This window comes from Choloepus didactylus, chromosome 3, assembly GCF_015220235.1.
Source record: "Choloepus didactylus isolate mChoDid1 chromosome 3, mChoDid1.pri, whole genome shotgun sequence".
Lineage (NCBI taxonomy): Eukaryota > Metazoa > Chordata > Mammalia > Pilosa > Megalonychidae > Choloepus > Choloepus didactylus.
In genome coordinates, this window is record NC_051309.1 from 88,800,060 (window position 1) to 88,822,782 (window position 22,723).

A 22,723-nucleotide genomic window follows, 5' to 3' on the forward strand; every position below is an offset into this window, starting at 1 on the left:
AATTTACATCTTTCCTTCTAAACGGGCTTTATTTCTTAAACATTGCCATTATCAGACCGAGGTTTTGATGATAGCGCTTTCTACTTTCTTTCCTTCCCTTCATGGATTAGAAGATAAGTGTTGAAATAACATTTTAAATGTATCGGTCAGGAAGTTTTTCCTTTAACAGAATGAGGGAAATGTGGTGTGCTCCAAGGGGCTACAAGATTGGCAGAACATCTATAGGCAATTGGATGACAGTAATAAATCTTTTTCTACTACCTTCTTCTTCTTGGGTACTCTGTTCAAAGTTGGAGGATCATTCCAACCATTCTGACGACCTACAATAGAAATGAAGAAAACTGAATTGTATCCATCATATAATGCCATCAAATTCTGCCTTAACCCTAAGGTAACTATTACAAAGATTTTACCAGCTGAGCTGTGGGTATCTCTATGTAGTTCTGAATTCTGAAACTTATTACCGCTAAAGGCACAAGGTCTCAAAAGGAAGATATCTTAACACTGACTCCATTTAAAGGAAAGAGCTGTGCTACACTGAAGAATAGTGAAGTCTTTATATCTATACTGCTGTATAACCTTCAAAGATCAGTTTACAATTTTCTCCTAATAAAGAAAAAATAAATCACCTGAGTTTGCTTTAAAAAAAAAAGAAAGGCATATGATATATCCAACATACAAAAAAGATTCTAAAGCAGCAGCTTCTATTTCCCTAGAGAGCAATTCAACATAAGCAATTAAACAGAAGATCATCTGCAAATTACAAGCACAGTAGAAACACTGTTTAAAAAAACAACGTTCCACTATGTAACACCACATATATTCCAAGCTGGCACCAACTTCTTCTTTTCTCTTAAAAAAACAACTGTCATCTCAAAGTGAGAAATGGACACCAGCGGCAAAACTCATTAAGTGCTTTAATGCCAGTATCCTTTTTTAAAAAAGAAATAAAACATGTTGGAATTAAGATAGGATATCATAATATTAAATCACAAGAAAACTGCTTAGTAAACCAAACAACCTATGATTCATACATAAGGTCACAGTAACTTTTTTAAAAACAGGATCTTCTCCTAACTACCATGTACTCATGCTAGTTTTAAAGCTAGAATCTGACTTTTTGATTTTAAAAATAGAAGTAATTCCCTACAAGTCTAATAGGAAACAGAATGCCAAATGAGGCTCAAAATGCTCAGAAGTTAACTGCAAAATATTAAACAATATGCTGTTATCTGCTTAACAAATTCCTAAATGTCTGGTCATACACAGAATAATCATTTAACTTTCTTTCCTCTCTGTCTAGTCTTTTGAAAAAAAAGTACAAATCCTATTTCTTTCAGTGGGGAAATAACAATGGCAAATAACCCTGAAAATAGTTTTAAAACCTTAGCTAAGACAATCTTGGTATAGTCGTTGTCTATATGTCTATATAAAATGGAGAACTTTTATGATATAAAGCTATCTGTATCATCGTATACATTCAATCAGTTCCAAGATTTGATTAAATTAATAAAGCCACTGAAAAATGTTAATGATCAGATTTAGGATATCATCAGCTTTGAAGTTCACATGCATTATTGTGAATGTCCATTCACTGATCGTATTTAATGATTCAAAAATTTCCAAAAGTATATTTTATACCCAATTCACTTTCCAGCATAGGTGACTGGTCTTGGACAGACTGAATTTCTGTAGACAAAATGTAAAAGTCACTTAAATTGTATTATCCACAAAGACATTCTAAACTCTACTTCTCATTTTATAATTGTTTCTTCTTCATCTCTCAACCCCCAGCAAGAGCAAACTAATTTATAAGTGCATAAAACTTACTTTTTAACCAAGTCATTTGAAATGCCTTCGAATTAAGAAAGTAATCAGTTTCTTTCTCAGTAAAGTGAATTGATTTAAGTTGTGTCTTATCTAATTAACTCTTAAACCTCACTTTCTTCTCTTACTCTATTAGATAGCTCTTTAAAGAGCAAATTTTATCCCTTCCTATTTAAAATAACAATTTTTTCCTTAATTGTTTGCATGAACTGTTTTTCTACTATTTGACCAATGAAGCCCAGTATTGTCACTGAGGGGACAGCATTTCCTAACATGCTATAAGAATTCTGGTATTTAAAGCTGTGTATCCAAATCATTTGAAAATCAGATTCTAATGCAGTACCTAGATTGGCCTGAGATTCTGTATTTCTACTTAGCTCTCAGGTGATGCCAATGCTGCTAGTCCAAAGACCTCTTTAAGTAGTATGCATTTAAAGAGAAATGGAATTTTACACCATACTGCAGATTTCAGTACTGCATTTGTTAAAGATAAAAATGTTAGGCAATCTTAACAGGGTGGTGCCACTTTTCATTGATGCATTTGGGAGGCTCCAACAGCCTGCATTCTGTCAAAAATGTGATTTCTGGGGTCACATCATGAATTGGTATAAACGAGAATCAGTCCAGCAAATATATATACATCTCATATGGTCATTTCTATAAGAATATATGGATTTGGAGAATTGATTTAGCACAAGTTCCCCAGAAATTCTTACTTCTCTGAAATGAACTGAAATTTCTAGCAGTGGAGGTGAGGAAAGATGGCTAAAAACTAACAAACTAATTTCTAGATTGTCAGATACTGAGGGTCAGACCAGGCTCAACCTCAAATCAAAAGCATGCAGAGAAGATGCACCATAAGCACATGTAACTAACGTGAATTCAACTATCTTCATTTGCAGAGGGAGGAATCAAGAGAAAATAGTAACTGAAATAGTGTGTTCAATTCAGTTTGAGCTCTACTCAAAAAGCACATGCCCCAGAGAAATGTGTGAGTCAGGAGAGATAACCCATAACATGACATCTCACTGTGTTGAGGGTGATTCTAATGTTTTACAGTTAGATGTGTTTCAGATAGTATGGCCCTAAAACATAAGCTGATATCTTTATTTGAGGCTTACTTGAAGAAAAGAGTGATCAAGGATAATTGACTCTAAGTGATTTCTATTTTTATCTTAAATGATGACTTTACAATCCTAATTCTCCATGCAAGATATGATTCCATAACACTGTAGTTAATAAGTACCTGTGGAGTCAGTGTGTGTGTGCATTTGAATAGAAGACTGTCAGTGAGAATGTCTGTTTAGCCCATGTTTTACCTGATCTGCAACTACAGATGCACTTACTAGCAGCAGACTTCAGCTTCTGGGCCAAGGATGTCAATATATTACACACCTAAAAGTATCATAAATACTTTGGGCTTAGCCCTTTTTTCAAGAAGTAGTTACAATAACAGGTCCTCCTCCCCTGCCCAACGAGAGAAAGTGGTAATGACTTAAGCCCTGGGAGGGTATCCTGGTTCAACAAATTGTCAGCAGCACAAAGAAGTTAGTGGAGCAACTTCAGGTGACACCTTGGTACAGTTTCAGGTGACACCTTGGTAAAACAGCACCAAAGTCATAATAAAATCTAAGTCAAATGCATGAAACCGAATCAAATCAAAGCTAAAGAGATTCTGAACCAAAACATACTGTCAGTTGACTAACTTAACTAAAGGCGGAAGGAAAGGGTCTGTTGAATAGAAGGTAATAGTTGTACAATAATATATGTCTGACTCTTCCTAAACCCAAATCATGCAACAGTTAGCCATGTGTTTTACTTCAGCCTATATAATCCCTGTTCAAATCTCATTAATTCATGCAGTTTTGTCTAGCTATAATTTTAATTTTTCAGTGCTTTTGCTTTTATGACTTTAAAGAGATTATTTAAATATGACATTTTAAAAACAATTCAAATAACCTCTATTTTACAGATATACACTTTAATAGTGACATTATTAGGTAAAGCAAGCTACACAAGGAACACAAATATCTACAGAAGACAGTATTATAGAGTTCCACTATAGATGGGAAATGATACTCCTGGTCAACATTTTAAAAAATACCAACATAGCACAGTCTAATCTTGGACGTAACTATTTCATAAAGTTGTAAGAAGGAAATAACCTCTTTTTTACTCTCTCAAAAAACTGTAAAGACGGGCTAAACCTCTTTTTTACTCTCTTCATTAAACATGAAGAGAGTAAAAAAGGGCATAGAAAAAATAGTACACAATAAAATATTAAGGAAAAAAGCAATATATAAAATTATGTGTATATATGTGTATGTGTGTGTATGTGTTATGATCCCAGTTCTTCAAATACATACATACTCAAATATATGTATGTATATGTGTGTGTGTGTATATGGAGGAAATAAACCTAAATTAAGTTATATTTGGGTGGTAGAATTACAGGTGATTTCAAGTTTCTTGTTTATACTCATTTGGGTCTTTCAAATACACTTCCTCTAGTGAAAAATTAATAAAAATCAGGGGGAAAATTAATTTTAAAAAGTGAAATAGTGTATTACTGGATACTGTTGATCCTTATCCACCTTAGTGTAAGGAGGAGTCCATCCTCCAACGACTTTTGGGAGAGGGAGAGGGGACTGCAGGTCTCACAAGCAGGAGTGGAACTGCACTCCATCCAAATTCAAAGCCCACTTCTCATGGCATTTTCTTAGGCACTTTTGCAGGAGCACAGTGGTAGGATCAAGGCACTGGCTAGCTAAGATATTTTTCAAAAGACTCAGAGACAAATATTAGCGCCACTGGCATGAAGACTACTGACTAGAAGATAATCTGAGGTGGAGAGACTAGAACATCCCTGTTAAAATCATGTACAATTTCCCCTTTCTCCTACAGCCTAGTGTGTCACATTAACAAAACAAAGACGGAAGCACAGAATTACAAATTCAGAAGGAGCTAGATCCAATGATACAAAATAAAACGGAGTTCTACAAAGAAAAATAAAAAAGGCTATCATGCTCCTTTCCTTTATTTGCAATGTTAAAAACAGGTCCTATAATTTGACTAAGGAATGTTTACATAAATTAACTTTTTTTCAGAACAACTGTTTCATGAAAATGCACAATGTTATGCCCCTTCAAGACTTGTATGTGAGGAAGCAACAAGGCTGTATACCTAAATTTAAATTTCCATTGATTAACAAAGTAATAATGTTAAAAAGATATCATGATCGTTTGAAGGTCATTTATGAGAAAAATTTCTTCAGTGAAATTCCAGGGATTCCATATTTGAAAGTGCTTCCCTTTAGTAACAAGTACAAGTTAAACCAGGGACAAAAACAAACAAAACAAAACAAAACAAAACAAAACAAAAACAAAAACAAAAAGGGACTGGTAGTATCCTGCCTATCTTGGATAGTAAGACAGGGAAAACTTCCTGTATCCCTGTGCTGCAACCATGGAAACAATTCTGCACTATCCTAACTCAGGTTGTCACTATCTTATATTTAGAACTGAGAGAAAGCCTGTTTTCCTTGCCTCTGATTCTGCCATGCTGCCCATTATGTTTCTTGTAAAGCCAATTCTGGATTAATCTCCCTCAAGTACCACTTTGACCACACCACTAAGTAGTTCAAAATCCTTCACTGGCACATTTCTTCTTGCTGCCTTATGAATTTTTTTGCCCTGGCACTGAAGACTCTCCAAAATTTGGCCCACAAACAAATTTTATGTTCCAACTTATAACAGATCTGTGGGCTGAACCAGAAATACACTGTCATTTTCTGCCTCCCTAATCCATCCCTCTGTCTGGAATAATTCTGATTACAGAATGACCAGGTACTCACTAAGGATTCAATGAATGAATGTTTTACTAACTGACTGCAATACTAGTTTCTCTGAGCCCTGGGCATATAATTTTGTGGTTCACTAACAGAAGGCTTGAAAAATACATAGTTATCTGTCAGGAATTATCCACTGGATGAACAGAATTTCTGAGTCCTGTAAAGAATCATTACATAAAGTATTAAAATATACTAAAAAGAAGATAAAATTTTCAATCACAGTTACTTATATAACCTAAGCAAAATTTTTAAATATCAAAAAATAAAACATGATAAAGTTGTAACTGTTAATTAAAATTTAGGACTGTTAATGTGTAAGAGGTAACAAAGCAGCTAGGCTTAGTGCATGCCAAATACTGAAAAGTGTTCATTTGGCTTATGAGTCACTTCTCAGCCAGGTTAGAATATTCTGTTACCTTGTACATAAAAGCAAAGACTTTATCTCACGGTCAAATGTAAATAATCTTTAATACTTTTTGCTTAAGAAGAAAAACAATACCCATTTAAGTTAGACTTTATAGTAATAAATGCCTAGAAAAGTGTTGCTAGATGTTTTTTCTAATTCTATCATGGATAGCTATTTCCATGGCCTTTATCAATACTAGACTACTTTGAATACAAGAATGAACATGAGCTTTGAAGACTGAGAGACCCAGGTTTATATCTCAACTTGGAGACTGCCATTACTGTATAATCCTGAGAACATTATATAAAATTCCTAGGAAAGCTTAGTTTCCTCATATGCAATTTTTTAGAAAATAATTTTTCCTATTTATCAGGTATGTGACACTTAAGAAAATATATGACAAGTGCTAGTACATGTCCAACATATAGCTGCTCAATAAATGTCAATCACTTTCCCAATTTCCCTGCACCACTTTTTAAGTGGGGATTTACCTGAACCTACGCCACTTCTTTCACTCAAGAACACTGATTATTACCCAACTATTCAGAACGGAAACTGTCTTCACTCATCTATGTTTAAAAAGGTAGTCCTTGGAACTTAACAAATCAATTACCTCTCCTCTCCAATATATCAAATTATTGAACTATCTGTAATTTATTATTGAAATTTTATTTCTGCAGTGTATTGTGTTTGCATGTGTGATTTTTAGTACTTTGGAATTTAATTGTATATTCTTGAGAAGGGGGAAGAGGACATGTGTGTAATTCTGGGAGTAACTAGTCATAAAACTAACATTTGAAAATATTTTATATCCACATTTATTAAGTCACATTATTAGACAAGAATACTTCCTCAACAGATCAACTTTACGATAGCTTCTTTCAGTAATGAAAACTACTGCTTAGCATGTAAAAGGAGGCTATTACTTCAGTATTAGGATCAAAACAGGTATTGCCTCATCTTTTTGTCCCCTCTAGATCAAAACCATCAGTTACAATCTGAAAGGGAAACTATTTTCAAAAATAAAATGCACAGATTTCTAATTTTGAGCACAATTTTCTATAATCACAGCTAACATTTAAAAAAAACTGTTTACATGGCAACCGTTGTCCCTAAAAGTTTTTAAATATTAATCCATTTAATCCTTTTAACAAGCTTATGAGATAGGTACTACTATTATTCTATGGGGAAACTGAGGCTTAAAGAAGTCAAGTAACTTACTCAAGGTCACACAGGTAGGAAGTAGTAGAGCTGGGATACAAACCTGAGCAGTCTAATTCCAAAGCCTGTATTCTAAACCACTATGTTAAATGTTCTTAACTCTGAGTCATTGCTCCCTTTAATATAGCACATATTTTTGAGGCCCCTTTTACTATCCTGAAATGAAAATCAGATAATATAACCTACCCATAAAAACACAATAAAATGCTCTAACTGTAATATAAAAGAAAAATAAAAAGAATTTATAAAACGTGTATTTCACTATAAAAATAATTTATAAAAGTATTATTTTAATTAGAAATGTTCAGGCACAATTATACTAGGAGACAAATATATATTCCTAGAAATTTCCAAAATGCCCTATAAGGCATTATCACCCTAATGAATCACTGTACTACTGTACACTGAATTCCTGCTCTTCTTTACAGGCTCTCTGTCAGGTGTACATTCTCTTGCTTTTTTCTAAGCCAAGGATATTGAGATCACCCCTCACCATTAAAAAATAAATGTAAATATAAAATTTATACAACTTTATTAAGACTTTGTACTGTTTAATCTCTATGAATGAGTTTAAGACACAAACAGTTTTAAAAGTTAAAAGCGTCTCAATAACACAGAGCATACATTTGCTCAAGAAATAAGTGTCAATTAAATCCAGTCCCAACCAGTACTTATCTTGCCATTTAATTTCTTACCACATATTTTAAGTGTAATGGCAGATTATATACTACTTCCCTTTTGAAGCTCTAAAGCATTCTTCATTTAGCAACTAAAGTTCACTGTGGGAGGATTATACTTTTAGAATTAGTTCAAAAATCCAATCAGTACCTCATATTATCCAGCTTACAAACAGTTAGTAATAATTCCCCTCCATCTACCCACCCATTCATGAAAAAATAAAGGAGAGAAGCAAACCAAATCCCTTTCAAGCGCAGACCTGTTCTTTGGGACGCAGGCAGCTCACTGGCATCAGGCAGTGTACCTGTTGCTCCAGGAGGCAGTGCATAAGCTGAAGATGATGGTGGAGCTCCTGGTCCGCCATGCTGGAAGGACGCTCCAGAGGAAGGGGGAGGAGGGAAAGAAGCAGCAGGGCTGGAGGTAGGTAGAGAGACCTGGTGCTGTGTTGCATACAGCTGACAGTGCCCAGAATAGGAAGAAGCAGAAGGTATGTAAGGGGTGTTAGGGTAGGCATTTGAAGCAGGAGGAGGGACAGGCTGCTGAGGTCGATACATTGCTGACCCCCCTGTTCCAAATGAATACTGCTGGGCTGGTTGATAAGCTATACCGAGGACAAGAAACAGAAATTTTAATTAGTTACAAGTTTATTCAGACAGCAACAGAAAACCAAAAAGTTATCTTATCTTATGGAAGTTATTTTAATCATCCTTCTAACAATGTTATAACCAAAAATTAACACTCATAATATGTTACGTTTTTGATGGTTTAGAGGCCACCCCTCGATTGTTACTAGCTATGAAAATCTTTGAGCCATCAGATGTAAAAATGTAACTCTGATCCTTCTGAGACTGCCTATTCCTGTCAAAAGACTGCAGTGGCACCTAGGAACCACCAGATGGAACCATGTAGGCATTGTGCATCCAAAGCACTCCCTAAACAGTAAATTGTTTCATGGAGATGGGTGGCTGTTATGAATCAAGTATCTTCTTCAACATCCAGCAGAACTACCAGCTATTCAAATTCTGAATTTGAGCACAATTCCAGATCAAAAGTCCACTATGATATTATATATTACTATATAATATTTTACATACTGCATGTAGTTAATAGTCAGCACTCAGGCAGCCATGTAAATTATTAATGCCAAGACCTGAACCCAAATTAGGATAGCTTAATACCATCACATTCCATGTGACCAGTGGCAAACATGAACCTCTAGAGTGAACCTAGTAGAACTGTACCAGTTTCCTATCAATACTCTGAAGACAGCACTTTTACCCTGAACACCTGAGTGAAAGGTTTACCACACTTATATTCATGTTAAGTAAGAAGATCCATTTTAGCACAGAACATGTTAGGATTAGCTCTTTCTGAGAAGTGGCCTCTTAGTTTTTGTATTAATTGTTCACTCATGTCATTTTCCTCATATATATATATATATATATATATATATATATATATATATATATATATATGTATGTGTGTATGTATGAATATATATGTATGTGTGTGTGTGTGTGTGTGTGTATGTATATGTATATATATATATATATACACACACACACATAGCTCTCCATTTAAATTGTGAAATAATGGTCTTGTTTCTTTACTTTCCAAGTGCAAATGTTTTCTAAAAAACAAATGTCCCTTAAAACCACTTTTCCAAAAATGGTTTATGAAATCTTTCCTGAAGGAAAAGAAAAAAAAAAAAATTGCTGTCAAATTAATTTCTAAAATACTGTTTTTTTATACCAAAATCACGTGACATTTTTTTAACAGGTCCATTTAACAACAGCCCAAGAAAGAGAACCAACTGTTCTGAACAGACTGACAGGAGCTACTTCTTAGAATGTTAATTCAGTATGCCTCTTTGGGAAACCTTGTTTCGTTACAGCAGGGACTCAGGAGTCCTACACAGAATGCTTCTTTTTTTACTTGTCAGAACTGATTTGACTATGGCTTTGGAGCTAATCCAAGTAAATCAGATAACACGTGTTGCTATGAAAGGACTACAGGGCCATACTACTTACGCTGTGGCTGTGGATAAGGCGGTACTTGGGTATGCATATGACCTGGAGATGTGGGAAGCTGAGCAGCAGCATTTGGATTAACATTTCCAGGCATTAGGAAACCTGGAGGTGGAGGATTTTCTCCCTAGGAAATGAAAATATGGTAAAAAGGAGGATTAATTTGGAACCAGGAACCTTACCAAATGGACTTATAATTTCCTAAATGGAATTAGGTTTACTTTTCTAAAAATCCTTTATTGCATAAGAAACACTGCATTCTGTACATACTATCTGCTTCAGAACACCACATGTTCTGAGCAAAAACATTCTGAGTGATTTAAAGATTAAACAGGTTCAAAGTAATAATGGCATTGAATGGCAACAGATGCTAACAGCCTCATAAAACAGTGTCAGTGATATTCATGTTAAGTTGCCAGGATTCTCCGTCTCTAATAAATTCCATCCACTACTCCACACTCTGGAAACTAAGTGTAAATGTTATAAAGGGAAATTTTGCTTCTCTTCACTTTCTGCAATGCTCAAAAAAAAAAAAAAGAAAAAAAAAAATCTTTAGTGAAATCAGATTTTTAAACCATTGTTTGACCCTTGGTTGACGTTCTTCTAGCTAAAGTCAATTCAGAACTGCAAAAGAAGGAGAAAGGGATAAGAAAATAAATTAAGTGTGCTAAAAACTGCTTCTTGCATCCCAAAAGCATTAAAATGCAATAAGCATGCAAACAGATGAGGCGAAGGGAGTTTAAGGAAAGGGAGACTAAAGAATATATACCTATATATATTTAAGTGAGCAGAATACTGCTCAAAAAGGAATAATGAAGGATATACCTGTGTGTCAGAGGGAGAGGCTGCAGGTGGATGGCTGGGAAGGGCAGTAGGAGTTTTGTTACTCCAGGTAGTGACAGTAGGGGCAATTCTAACCTGAATCGAACAAAGAAATACCAATCACAGAAAATAAAAAATGAAAATGTTAAGAGGAAAAAAAGCAATCTAAAAAGTATTAACAGCCAGATGCAAGGCAAAAAATAACAGCGACAAGAAAGCATGCGTTAGTTGAGCGACTGCAATGAGAGTAGCTGGGATTCAAAAGAAACACACACACACACACAACACACACACAGAGGGAGGAAGGCAGGAGAAAAATCAATTATGAAAACCTATATCAGAGTACAAACAATAATGCCACTCAAATGTCAAGAATGGGGGAAGGGGGAGCTAGGTCCTATAAGTAGGGAAAGAAAGAAAGACATTCTGGAATAAAAGGGTAATTGAGTAAAAAAAAGTGATTTTTTGAAGCATTAGTAGTATTCATGCTACTGCTATGTCTATAAACATTTATAAGCTCCCTTTTCTGGGTCTTATTAGAGCCACAAAAATCATACTAGTCCCATATGAGGCTTAAAAATCACATAGATATATTAAGGCTTAAAGATATTCAAGATCCATCTGATCTAATCCCCATCCTTTACCACTGAGAAAATCAAGGTTCACAGAAGTGAAGGAGCTTGCCTAGGACTATCCAACTCATTGGTGATGGAACTACGACTGATTCCAGTCTCCTGAATGCCAGGCCAGTTTTCTCTCCACTACACCATATGGCTTACCCTGGAGTTGAGTGCTTTCCAATTTTTCCAAAAAGATTTCTGTCAAGTAAATACTTGTAAAAATTCCAATATGCAAAACAGATAAAAGAAAAGCTGTGTTGGTTGAAGTGGGGGTGGAACTCCTACTAATCTGGTCTCCTTTTCACCTCTTTCCCCTTTTCTGTAAACACAGTTTTAAAACCACAAGCCACTGCCTTCATTCATTCAGCATATCATAAACACTTTAATCAAGAAAATCTCTAGTTAATTTATGATTCATTTATGTTTTCTTTCTTTATTAAATATGAGGTTGGCAAATCAAAGTATACCAAAAGTCTTTTAATGTTTTTACCTTTTCCAGAAAGACAGATAAAACCCAAGCACATAAAGAGTAAAATATTCTCTTCTTCCAATGTAGAGAATGCTTTGCTCCAGTATCTTGACACACTGTGGTGTAACGCAAGATGGTTCCGAGTTCCAATCCCAACTTGGCCATTAACTGACAACCAAAACTGAGAAATTCAAGCTCAGCGTCTTAAAACTCTGGTTGGTCACTTGACCTCCCTGCTTCTCAGTTTTCCTATTTGTGATGTTATCTTCCCCACTTATGTCATAGAGTTACATCTAGCGTAAGCTCACAAGGCTGGGGAATTTAGTCTGTTTTGTTCACCAATGTATCTACCCCCTATAGTGAGAAAATTGCCAGGTACTAGCAGTAGGCTTCCAATAAATATTTGTCAAATGAGTGAAAAAATCATAGAGAGTACTTTAGAGATAATTAAGAGTTATATTCAAATGTAATCTGTCCTGATAAAGATCAATCAAAAGTACAACAGACAAAAGAACATGAATTGATTTTTTAAATTCTTTCATCCTATATTTATTTTTGCTACAACCAATTGTAAAAAGACTGTCAATCCTATCAGCAATTTGTTCTATTTTTAAATAAGCAGAGTACCTGCTAACTTTGTCATCAATCAGGACTGTTTATTACTTATGAAAAAAAATAAAGTAGTAAAAGACAATAAGAAGCCATATTTTATGCCACCAAACTTTTGGCAATTTTAGTACATTGAAATACCCTGCACTGTTTTCTCCAACGGGGGCAGGTATACTTCTAGAGAAAAAAATTCATTATATTTGATTTTTAAAAAGGGTCAATTTCAAAGCTCTAAATCCATAAAGATAAAAAAACCAACACAAAATATTTTAAAGATTTTATATATATAAATGGATAAAAAGTGGAAGAACATATGATAAAATATTAACAAATATTTCTGGGTGGTAATTTTTCTTTTACTTGTTTATATTTTCTGAGTTATGTACAATAAATATATGTACTTTCATAAACTGGGAAACATGCTTTTTATAAAATCATCATTTTAAAAGAGAGCTAAAGGTACTTAATAGCACTGAGCAAAATGCTTCAATTTTCTCCAAAGACACTTATGCAAAATTATGTATCTTACAATATCATGGCAGAATCTAAAAAATCTTTAAAAACTAAAGAAAATATCTGGTGACATTGATACCATAAGTATCAATATACTCTTTATTTCTTCTTACTATGACCTGGTCTTTTCCAAATTCCCATGACCTACAACTTCATACACCTTGGGTCCTTCACTTTTCTCTAATATCTTTAATATCTTTAATATCTTAAAATATCTAATATCTTTAATATCTTAATATATCTAATATATTATCTATATATTATCTATCTAATATATCTATCTAATATATCTAATATCTTAAATATCTTAAAATATTTAATATCTTTAATATCTTAAAATATCTAGTATCTTTAATATCTTTAATATCTTAAAAAAAGAGTTTGTACTCTGGATACCTTTTGCTGTATTGAGACAGAAGACATAATAAACTGATACTAATGATTAAGAAAAGAATACTCAAAAAATACTATTTTCTAAAAATATGTTATAAAATTAACCAAATCACCCATAAGATTGTTGCTGCTACTTTACTTACAGTTCACCAGGTGAACCAAACAGAAGTTTTAAGAACTGATGAACATATATAAGTGAAATTTAAGTAATGCAGAAACAAGGAGAAATCTCTCTGAAGTTTAATTTATATCTAAAATATAATTTTCCTGACTAGACTAAAGGGATAATTTCAAAAGGGAGATCATAAATACCACTTTCAAGAATCTAGAAAGTATTGGGGAAATTTTAGGTTGTATATATGGTACTAGAATAAAAATGAAAAACAAACAAACAAACAAAAAAAACCAAAAAGACAAAAACCAAAAACCCATGAAACTGCAAAACACAAACAGTGAACCCTAGGTCAAACCATGGACTAGTTAATAGTACAATTACAACATTGTGCTTTCATCAACTATAACAAATGTTTCACACCAAAGCAAGGTGTTAGTAATAGGGTGGTATATGGGAAACCTGTATTTTATGCGAAATTATTCTGCAACCCACAGCTTCTCTAATAAAAAATTAAAGAATCTAGAAAGTAGAACTACTAAAATAATATGCTGTCTGGGTTTTACCACATAAGAGAAGATCACTTGCCCAACAAACCAAAACCATCAACTTGAATAGAACTACATAAATGTTGCCACTTTGTCTGAACCGTGTCACTCACATGGGGATAATATTGTTGCGTTGGAACTCTTGGTATCTGTGTGTGGCCAGCAGTTGGTCCAGGCCTGCTTTTGGGCAGCTGCTGCCTCTCATAAGGAACTTTGGGTGTTTCCTGTCCTATTACAGGTTGTCCTTGTGCTTTACAAAGTCTGTCACGAAGCTGCACAATATATGGCTATAAAGAAGGAATGGAAGAAAACAAAGCAAATTGTTAACAGTTCACCTAACTATATTTCTTAAAGTAAAATGGTCATTCAAGAGAATCCTTTTTGTTCATATACTGTGTATTATATTAAATACCCTGGCATTTGAGGATTTAGTATTCATGGTTTCTAATATTCAAGGCTGACCCATAGTAATTTGTAATTTAATTGAGGCAAAGATTTGGATCATGCCAACCACATGGTTAGTATGCAATATCAATGTCATTTGGCAGTTGCTCATCACCACCGCTCTTTTGTTCTTTTCTTGTAGTTGAATAATGTTCACAAAACACAAAACTAGTGTAAAAAGAAACGTCATTTTCTTATAGGGCAAAAAAAGGCACTGAAAGAGAAGCAACTGTCAAAGATAGTGATGGAAGAAAATGGTGATCTAAGAAAGAGATGAAATTTAATAAATAAGATGTTTAAAATAAAAGAGTAAGATGTCAAATTTATGGTAGCTTATATAGATTTACAATTATATAGATGTACAGTATATAAGAGTTGACCATACACATGTTCTAGGCAACAAACAACAAAAAAAGTGATGTGTTAAAATGTTTCACCAAGAATTGACGTCAGTATCTTTAAAAATTATTCATTCCTATGAATTCATTAAAGGTTCAAAGGAGACATTTAAACTTTTTAGATATACTCTACTGCCTGAATAGAGAATTATATGCTATAGTAATAATCAAAAAGTCTCAGGATATATTCCCCAGAAAATGTCAAAGGTTTACTGACATACACTGGAAGAAGTAACATCAAATGGACTTTTTGCAAAAAGAATATTCTCTAAAAGTCCAGAGAAAAGCATGAGGAATAATGCATAAAAAAATGTATGTGGTTATAAATGGTACTGAAAATAAAGGCTAGAATGTCTTAAGGTCTTAGACTAAGGTCTTAAGGGTTTTATATAAAAATAATAATGAAACTTATTAAGGTCTCTTACAAAACAATTATGCTAAAATTACTATAAAGGAAGACAATATTTTTATGCTACCCAATATCCTTACTAACAATTCAGAAAGATACAAGCTAGATTTCGACAGCTAAGTTTATACAAAACTAACCAGACTTCCATAGTTCTGGAGCATGTATGTAGGTATTTTTTCTCAAAGTTTAGATAGATTTGATTTAAAAATTAAATTTATTGACAATTCTCTAGAACAGACAAAACACGGATAACAACTGACTAAAAAATTCCTTCAAAACAGAATAAAGCTAATGAGAAAAATATGGAAACAAGCAAATATTTATAAGGCTCAAAATCAAGCTCCATCAGACAAATTACAATGACCAGACAAAAATATCCTACTTGTAGAAAACTATCCTCAAATCTCACCCCAACTTCCACCAACATAGCATTAGGGTTAGATTCTCCTCTTCCATGCACCCATAGCACCACTACCTCTATCCCAGTACTTATCACACTTTTAGAATTCCATGTTTAGTTGTCTGTTGTCATCTTGAGTCTGTTAAGTTTCCTGAGGGCAAGGATTTTGGCAATTTTGTTCATGATGCATGACACTTGTTCATCACCATATACCAGCAACTTGTTGAATTGAATTGAAATAACATGAAAAGGACTAAGTTTTACTGAACACCAAACAACTGTAATAAATTAGGAATGTAATGTAGTTCCTTCTGCCTTGAACAATTTAAAAAAATATACTTACATCAGACACTATCAAACTGAAATGGCATAAAGGATGAACTCTGCTGAAACATGGGCTGGCACATACAGAAATTTAATAATAATACCATGCAACACAACCCACTTGCTTGACTAAGCATTACTATTTACAGCTTTTCAACATAAATGATTCCTACAAAGAGCCTTAAATGCAGAACCTGCATTTGGTTTAAGAGACAAGAAGCTTACCTTTCCCCACTTATTTTCCTAAAATAATATGCACTTTATATACAGGGATCTATCGTACAGCAACAGAAACCTATTTCTCTGACACAGATTGGGATATAGCTAAAGTAATCCTTGAAGAATTATCAATAATGTTCACCTTGCGCCAGGTGATGGAAATTCAACTGCTTCAAACATTCCATTTACTAGTATTTGTATGTCTAATATTGAGTGTTATCTACTGGACTCACAATTACTCATACAGTAAAAGAAAGAAGAAAAATTGTCAATTCTAATTACCTGGTTGGTGTTTTCAGGAAGAAAAGCCAAGGCTGCAGCAATACTGCCCTGGGCTGCCAACAAATTAGCATACTGACTCATCTTCTCAGCCAAAAGCACCCCTACAGTATTAGTGTCCATGGTCTGAGTGAGTTGTACAGCTTTTCTCAGGATAACAACTTTTTCGATCAAATCCTAAATGAAAAAAAGAAGTCAGACTGAGAAGGAAATAGAGAGATACTAACACCATTAGAAAGTAGGAAAAGATAAACAGAAGAGTTACTAAAACTTCCAAAACCTATTAAAAGTACAGTACCTATTATTACTCCTCTTAGGTTTGGAATAGTTGGCCAAGATTTACATAACTGAAAAATAAGTAAGGAAGAAGAAGGTCTCTTACTCATGTATAAGGCATAGGTTATCCATCTTATCCTTAAGTATTTTTATCCTTAAACTGCCAGATACCTGTCTATGAGCTAAAATAGGCAAATATCCATTTGAACCAAATGATGGGCAGATGTCTGATGGCAAGAACTGTGTTACATTAGGTATAGGAGGAACTGTGAATGAAAATATAGCACTGTCTATACTAGAAAAATATTACTACTCTGAGGTGACCTCCAAATGGACCTACTATTTTAACCTGAAATTTTTCATGTTGCTCTTCCATACCAATTCTTACAATAAAGGGGAGCTATGCTTTGGGTAGCGAGCAGAATATTCCACTGTCTACTCTTCACATGCACACAAGTACAGAAGAAGTGTGAAACAATATGTTTTCCCCCAGAGGCACTTAGAAGAAAACCATGATTCCCTACCTGATTTTCAGTAACAATAGAGTAATATTTAAAGCAACAACCCTTCTGACAAAATCTCTTTCCAGACAGCAAAAGACATATTATACTGAAATATTGTGAGGCTTTGCTGATTAAATGTCAGTCAGAGCCTGAGAAGATTCTCCACATTTTTCGCTTCTTCTGTTGCTTGTGTATTGGTGCTACAAGAATTCCATTTAGTTTTTCCTTTCATTTTCCCTTACTCATGCAGCTTCTCTATCGGTAATGGGGATACTATGCCTCCTATTCCTTACCCACACTGCTTCTTCCTCTGCCCAATGCAGGCAGAATAACTGGAAGAAGACAGAGGAGCAGGCGGGAAAAGAGGTAACCCTAGGACTGTTTTCAGTGCTCTTGCCACCACTTTGCTGAACAAACTGTCAAACCACAACCCTGATTTAACAAACAGTTGCAACCTAATTTTACTATCCCATCATCTCAAACTTTGCTCTTCCAACTATAGCAAAAAATACAGATAATTATCCAGCTAAAGAACTTCTAAAACATAACATGTTAATAAGTAGGATGAGGAGAACCTAAGATGGAGACTAGGTGAGACAAGGCAAAAAAACACCTCCATGAAAAATACTAGATAAAAACCAGAAAGTGACCTAGAACACCAGTTTCAGCAATGCACCAGCTGGACAAGGTCTGCTAAAACCACAGGGACCGTGTACTTGGTGAAACCAGGAATCTGCATTCTGAAACGAGTGAGTAAGCCGGCTAAAAGCCCCGCAGCCGTGCTGTGGAGTCGGGAAACTGGGGGTTGGCGTTTGGAGACGGACTAGTTCTTTAAAAAAAAAAAAAAAAAAAAAAACGAAACCCAGGAGCAGTTGCGGTTATGACGGTGAGAACCATGCAGTGAAACACGGCAGGAGCAGGCTGCACCAACCTCTCGGTGTCTGGTGTGGAGGATAGACTTCTGCTCATTCCCTCAGGGCTGGGGGGCAGAGGGGAGAGCCAAAAGGAGAAAGAAACCATGCTGCTTGCAGCCAGCTCCCGGCAGGCTAGAAACACTCCTACCTGGGACCGTACCCACAGCCCAGAGCCGCGCCAGGAAACCCAATGTGACGGGGAGTGTATCCCACAGCACTGCGCACACACCACAATAACGGCCGTGGACAGTGGCCTTGGGTACATACACAGCTAGTTGTCTTGGAGCTGGGGATGTGGAGCTGTGCGAAAAGCGGGGCGGTTGAGATGCCCCATTCAGCCATCTTTGCATCAGGCTGGGAGCGCCCCTGCAAGGCCCGGTGGCCCGGGGCGTCCCTTGAGGGATGGCGTGCACTTGTGACGCAGCACAGCGTTCCCTCAGCAGAGGTCCTGGAAGATCAAAGCTGAGAAGGGGGGCCTGCTCAGAGACCCCAGGGACGCTGCATCAATGCCGGGGACTTGTGGATCAGCGGCAGAGAAAATCTGGGGCAAAACTGAAATGAAGGCTTAGACTCTTGCAACAGTCTTGAATCTCTGGGAACACCTGGGAGGTCTGATTATTAAAGCCGCCCTGCCTCCCTAACCACCCAGAAACATGCCCCACAAGTTGTATTTTTTACAACTTGAAAGAACCCCATCAAGCAAAGCAAATGCCAAGAGGCCAAAAACAACAGAAAATCTTAAAGCATGATAAAACCAGACAATATGGAGAACCCAATCCCAAACATCCAAATCAAAATATCAGAAGAAACACAGTACTTGGCGCAATTAATCAAAGGAATACAATCAAAGAACGAGAGCATGGCACAGGATATAAAGGACATGAAGAAGAACATGGAACAGGATATAAAGGACATAAAGAAGACCCTAGAAGAGCATAAAGAAGAAATTGCAAGAGTAAATTAAAAAATAGAAGATCTTATGGAAATAAAAGAAACTGTTGGCCAAATTAAAAAGACTCTGGATATTCACAATACAAGACTAGAGGAAGCTGAACAACAACTCAGTGTCCTAGAGGACCACAGAACAGAAAATGAAAGAACAAAAGAAAGAATGGAGAAAAAAATTGAAAAAATCTAAATGGATCTCAGGGATATGATAGATAAAATAAAACATCCAAATTTAAGACTCATTGGTGCCCCAGAAGGGGAAGAGAAGGGTAAAGGAATAGAAAGAGTATTCAAAGAAATTGTTGGGGAGAACTTCCCAAACCTTCTACACAATATAAATACACAAATCATAAATGCCCAGTGAACTCCAAATAGAATAAATTCAAATAAACCCACTCCAAGACATATTCTGATCAGACTCTCTCAAATACTGAAGAGAAGGAACAGTTCTGAAAGCAGCAAGAGAAAAGCAATTCACCATATACAAAGGAAACAGCATAAGACTAAGTAGTGACTACTCAGCGGCCACCATGAAGGGGAGAAGGCAGCAGCATGACATATTTAAAATTCTGAGAGAGAAAAATTTCCAACCTAGAATACTTTATCTAGCAAAACTCTCCTTCAGATTTGAGGGAGAGCTTAAATTTTTCACAGACAAACAAATGCTGAGAGACTTTGCCAATAAAAGACCTGCCCTACTTCAGATACTAAAGGGAGTCCTACCGACAGAGAAACAGAGAGAGAGATACAGAGAATTTTAACATTTGTATATAGAACCTTACATCCCAAATCACCAGGACACACATTTTTCTCTAGTGATCACAGATCTTTCTCCAGAATAGACCATATGCTGGGACATAAAACAAGCCTCAATGAATTAAAAAAATAACAATTGAATATATTCAAAGCACATTCTCTGACCACAATGGAATGCAAATAGAAGCCAATAATTTTTGGTTTGTAACTCCACTATTTACTTCCTACATGATATAAAATACACAAACTCTAATGACAAATTAGTGGTTTCGGACTCAATGTAAAATATGTAATTTTTGACAAGAACTATATAAAGGTGGGGGAATGGAGGAGTATAGGAACATAGTTTACGTGTCCTATTGAAGTTAAGTTGGTATCAAAGAAAAACAAGACTGTTATAGATTTAAGAGGTTAAATTTAAGCCCCACAGTAAACACAAAGAAATTATCAGAGAATAAGACCATAGAAATGAAAAGTAGAGTATGGGTTATGAGAAGTGGGGGAAGGGGCAATGGGGAGTTAAGAAATGAGTGTAGGGTTGCTGTTTGAGGTGAAGGGAAATTTCTAGTAATGGAAGGTGGGAAGATGACTGCATTACAACATTCTAAATGTGATTAATCCCACTGATGGAATGCTAGGGAGGGACTGGAATGGGAAGATTTAGGCTGTATATATGTTTCCACAATTGAAAAAGAAAAAAAAAAAAGACAGTCTAAATAGATGACAATTGAACACCAAGGATGATCCTGGATGGGATCTGAGGATGGAGGACAGGAGGCTCAAAGGGACACAGTTGAGACATAAGAAAAAAAGAAAAAAAAAGGAAATATAGAATGTAAGCTTTGTATCAATGTTGAATTTCTTGAACTTCTTAGCTGCGCTTAATGTGATTGCATAAAAGAATGTTCTTGTTCATGGGAATTGTATATGTGAATTATAGTGTTTATTCAAGGATGTGTGCAGCTTGCTCTCATATGTTCAGAAGACGGAGCAATAGATGATGGATGATAGATAGGGAAGGCGGGAGGGAAAGAAAGAAATGGTGATGTGACAGGATGTTAAAGTTGGTGGATCAGGGTATCGGGGGGGGGTCAGGGTATGCTGGAGTTCTGTGTATGGGGTTTGTATTGTTTTTGAAACTATTCCTATAACTTTGAATTTATTTCAAAATAAAATTAAAAAAAAAAAAGTTAAAAAAAAATAAGTAGGATGAAAGCAATGAACTTCTAAAACAAATACATTTCTAGACTACAACTTGATCCTAAGTAATGCAAAAGGCAACACTAAAAACTATGCATCTTGTTTCAAAAATACTAACCTGAAGGGACAAAGAGTTGTTTCCATCTTGAGCTTTAGTCCAACATGCAACCAGTTTCTCTACGTTCCCTGCACAAATATAGCAGAGACATGCCTGAGTCTGCAAGAGGCTATCACCTTCGCTTTCAAGCCTGGTTCCCAAAAAATCTGTAAATCAAGAGGAAAACAAAACAAGTTTCTACCCAAGGCAATCTATATATGAGGTCATGAGCACACAAACAATATTTTCAGAAGTAGAAGTTAAATTTCATAACCAATGAATAACAGGGAAACAAAATCATTCTGTCATTAGTAAATGTTTATTTGCTAAATGAATGGAAGTTGCTGACAAATCATATATAATAAACAATTTCACAAGATTGTATACATGATTTCTATTAATTATAATAGGAAAAGAGTAAATGGAACAATATGTAAGAAAAAACCTTAATGAACAATTAGTTCAGTAAGCAGTCTGAAATATGGCACATTTAAATTAAACTACTCGATGACAGCTAGGTCTGCTATAAATTATTTATAATTAATACAGTTAATATCTTACAATTTTCATAGCCTCATAATACTCTGAGGCTAGCAAATGGTTGTTGGTTCTTATACAGGCACCCTTAAAGCTCCCTTTCTTGCAAGTAGTATTTGTTCTTTAGCAACGACTTTAGTCCTGGCCTTTAATGGTAATTTCTACTCAAACGTTATGATTGTTTTTATCATAGCTAATATTTAGTAAATGAAAGGTATTTATTATGCACCATTTTACAGATGGGCTAAACGGGGTTTAGAAAGTAATTTTTCCTAGGCCATATAGCTAGGAAGTAGTAGGGGCAAGATTCCAATCCTGGGCTGTCTGAAACGAAAATCATTAAACATTATTTTAAAAAATAACTAGGTATATACTCAGAAGAACTGAAAGCAGGGATATGAACAGACATTTGCACACTGATGTTAATAGTGGCATAATCCACAATTGCCAAAAGATGGAAAAAACTCAAATGTCCATCAACCAATGAATGGATAAACAAAATGTGGTATATACATACAATGGAATGTTATTCAACAATAAGAAGGAATGAAGTCCTCATACATGCAACAACATGGATGAACCCTGAGGACATTATGTTGAGTGAAGTAAGCCAGACACAAAAAGACAAATATTGTATGACCTCACTGATATGAACTAAATTTAATGAGCAAATTCATGGAGTTTCTATCTAGAATACAGGTTACCAGAAGATAGAATGAGGACAGAGAAAAGGGAGCTGTTGCTTAATTTGTGCAGAACTTTCAATAACGTTGATTGTAAATGTTTGGAGATGGATAGTGGTGATGGTTGCACATCATTGTCAGCATAACAGTGCTGAACTGAGTGACTGTGGTTGAAAGGGGAAGTTTAGGGTCATGCATGTCACTAGAAGGAAAGCTAGAAGATGAAACATAAGACTGTGTA

The 22,723-nt window shown here is 35.2% G+C and overlaps 1 protein-coding gene across 7 annotated transcripts in view; it reads right to left on the reverse strand.

The window, feature by feature from the left end:
- Nucleotides 1–22,723, reverse strand: part of SEC31A (SEC31 homolog A, COPII coat complex component) — a 92,471-nt gene that overhangs the window by 11,324 nt on the left and 58,424 nt on the right. For 4 of the 7 annotated variants that reach the window (XM_037830112.1, XM_037830108.1, XM_037830109.1 and 1 more), the window contains 7 exons: nt 21,284–21,429; nt 16,572–16,745; nt 14,209–14,382; nt 10,013–10,136; nt 8,242–8,583; nt 1,642–1,689; nt 262–320 (listed from right to left, as the gene is read on the reverse strand). In XM_037830112.1, the coding sequence (XP_037686040.1) occupies nt 262–320; nt 1,642–1,689; nt 8,242–8,583; nt 10,013–10,136; nt 14,209–14,382; nt 16,572–16,745; nt 21,284–21,429 (1,067 nt within the window). The remainder of the gene's footprint in view (nt 1–261; nt 321–1,641; nt 1,690–8,241; nt 8,584–10,012; nt 10,137–14,208; nt 14,383–16,571; nt 16,746–21,283; nt 21,430–22,723) is intronic. The other 3 variants (XM_037830115.1, XM_037830113.1, XM_037830111.1) reach the window with 2 other exon arrangements.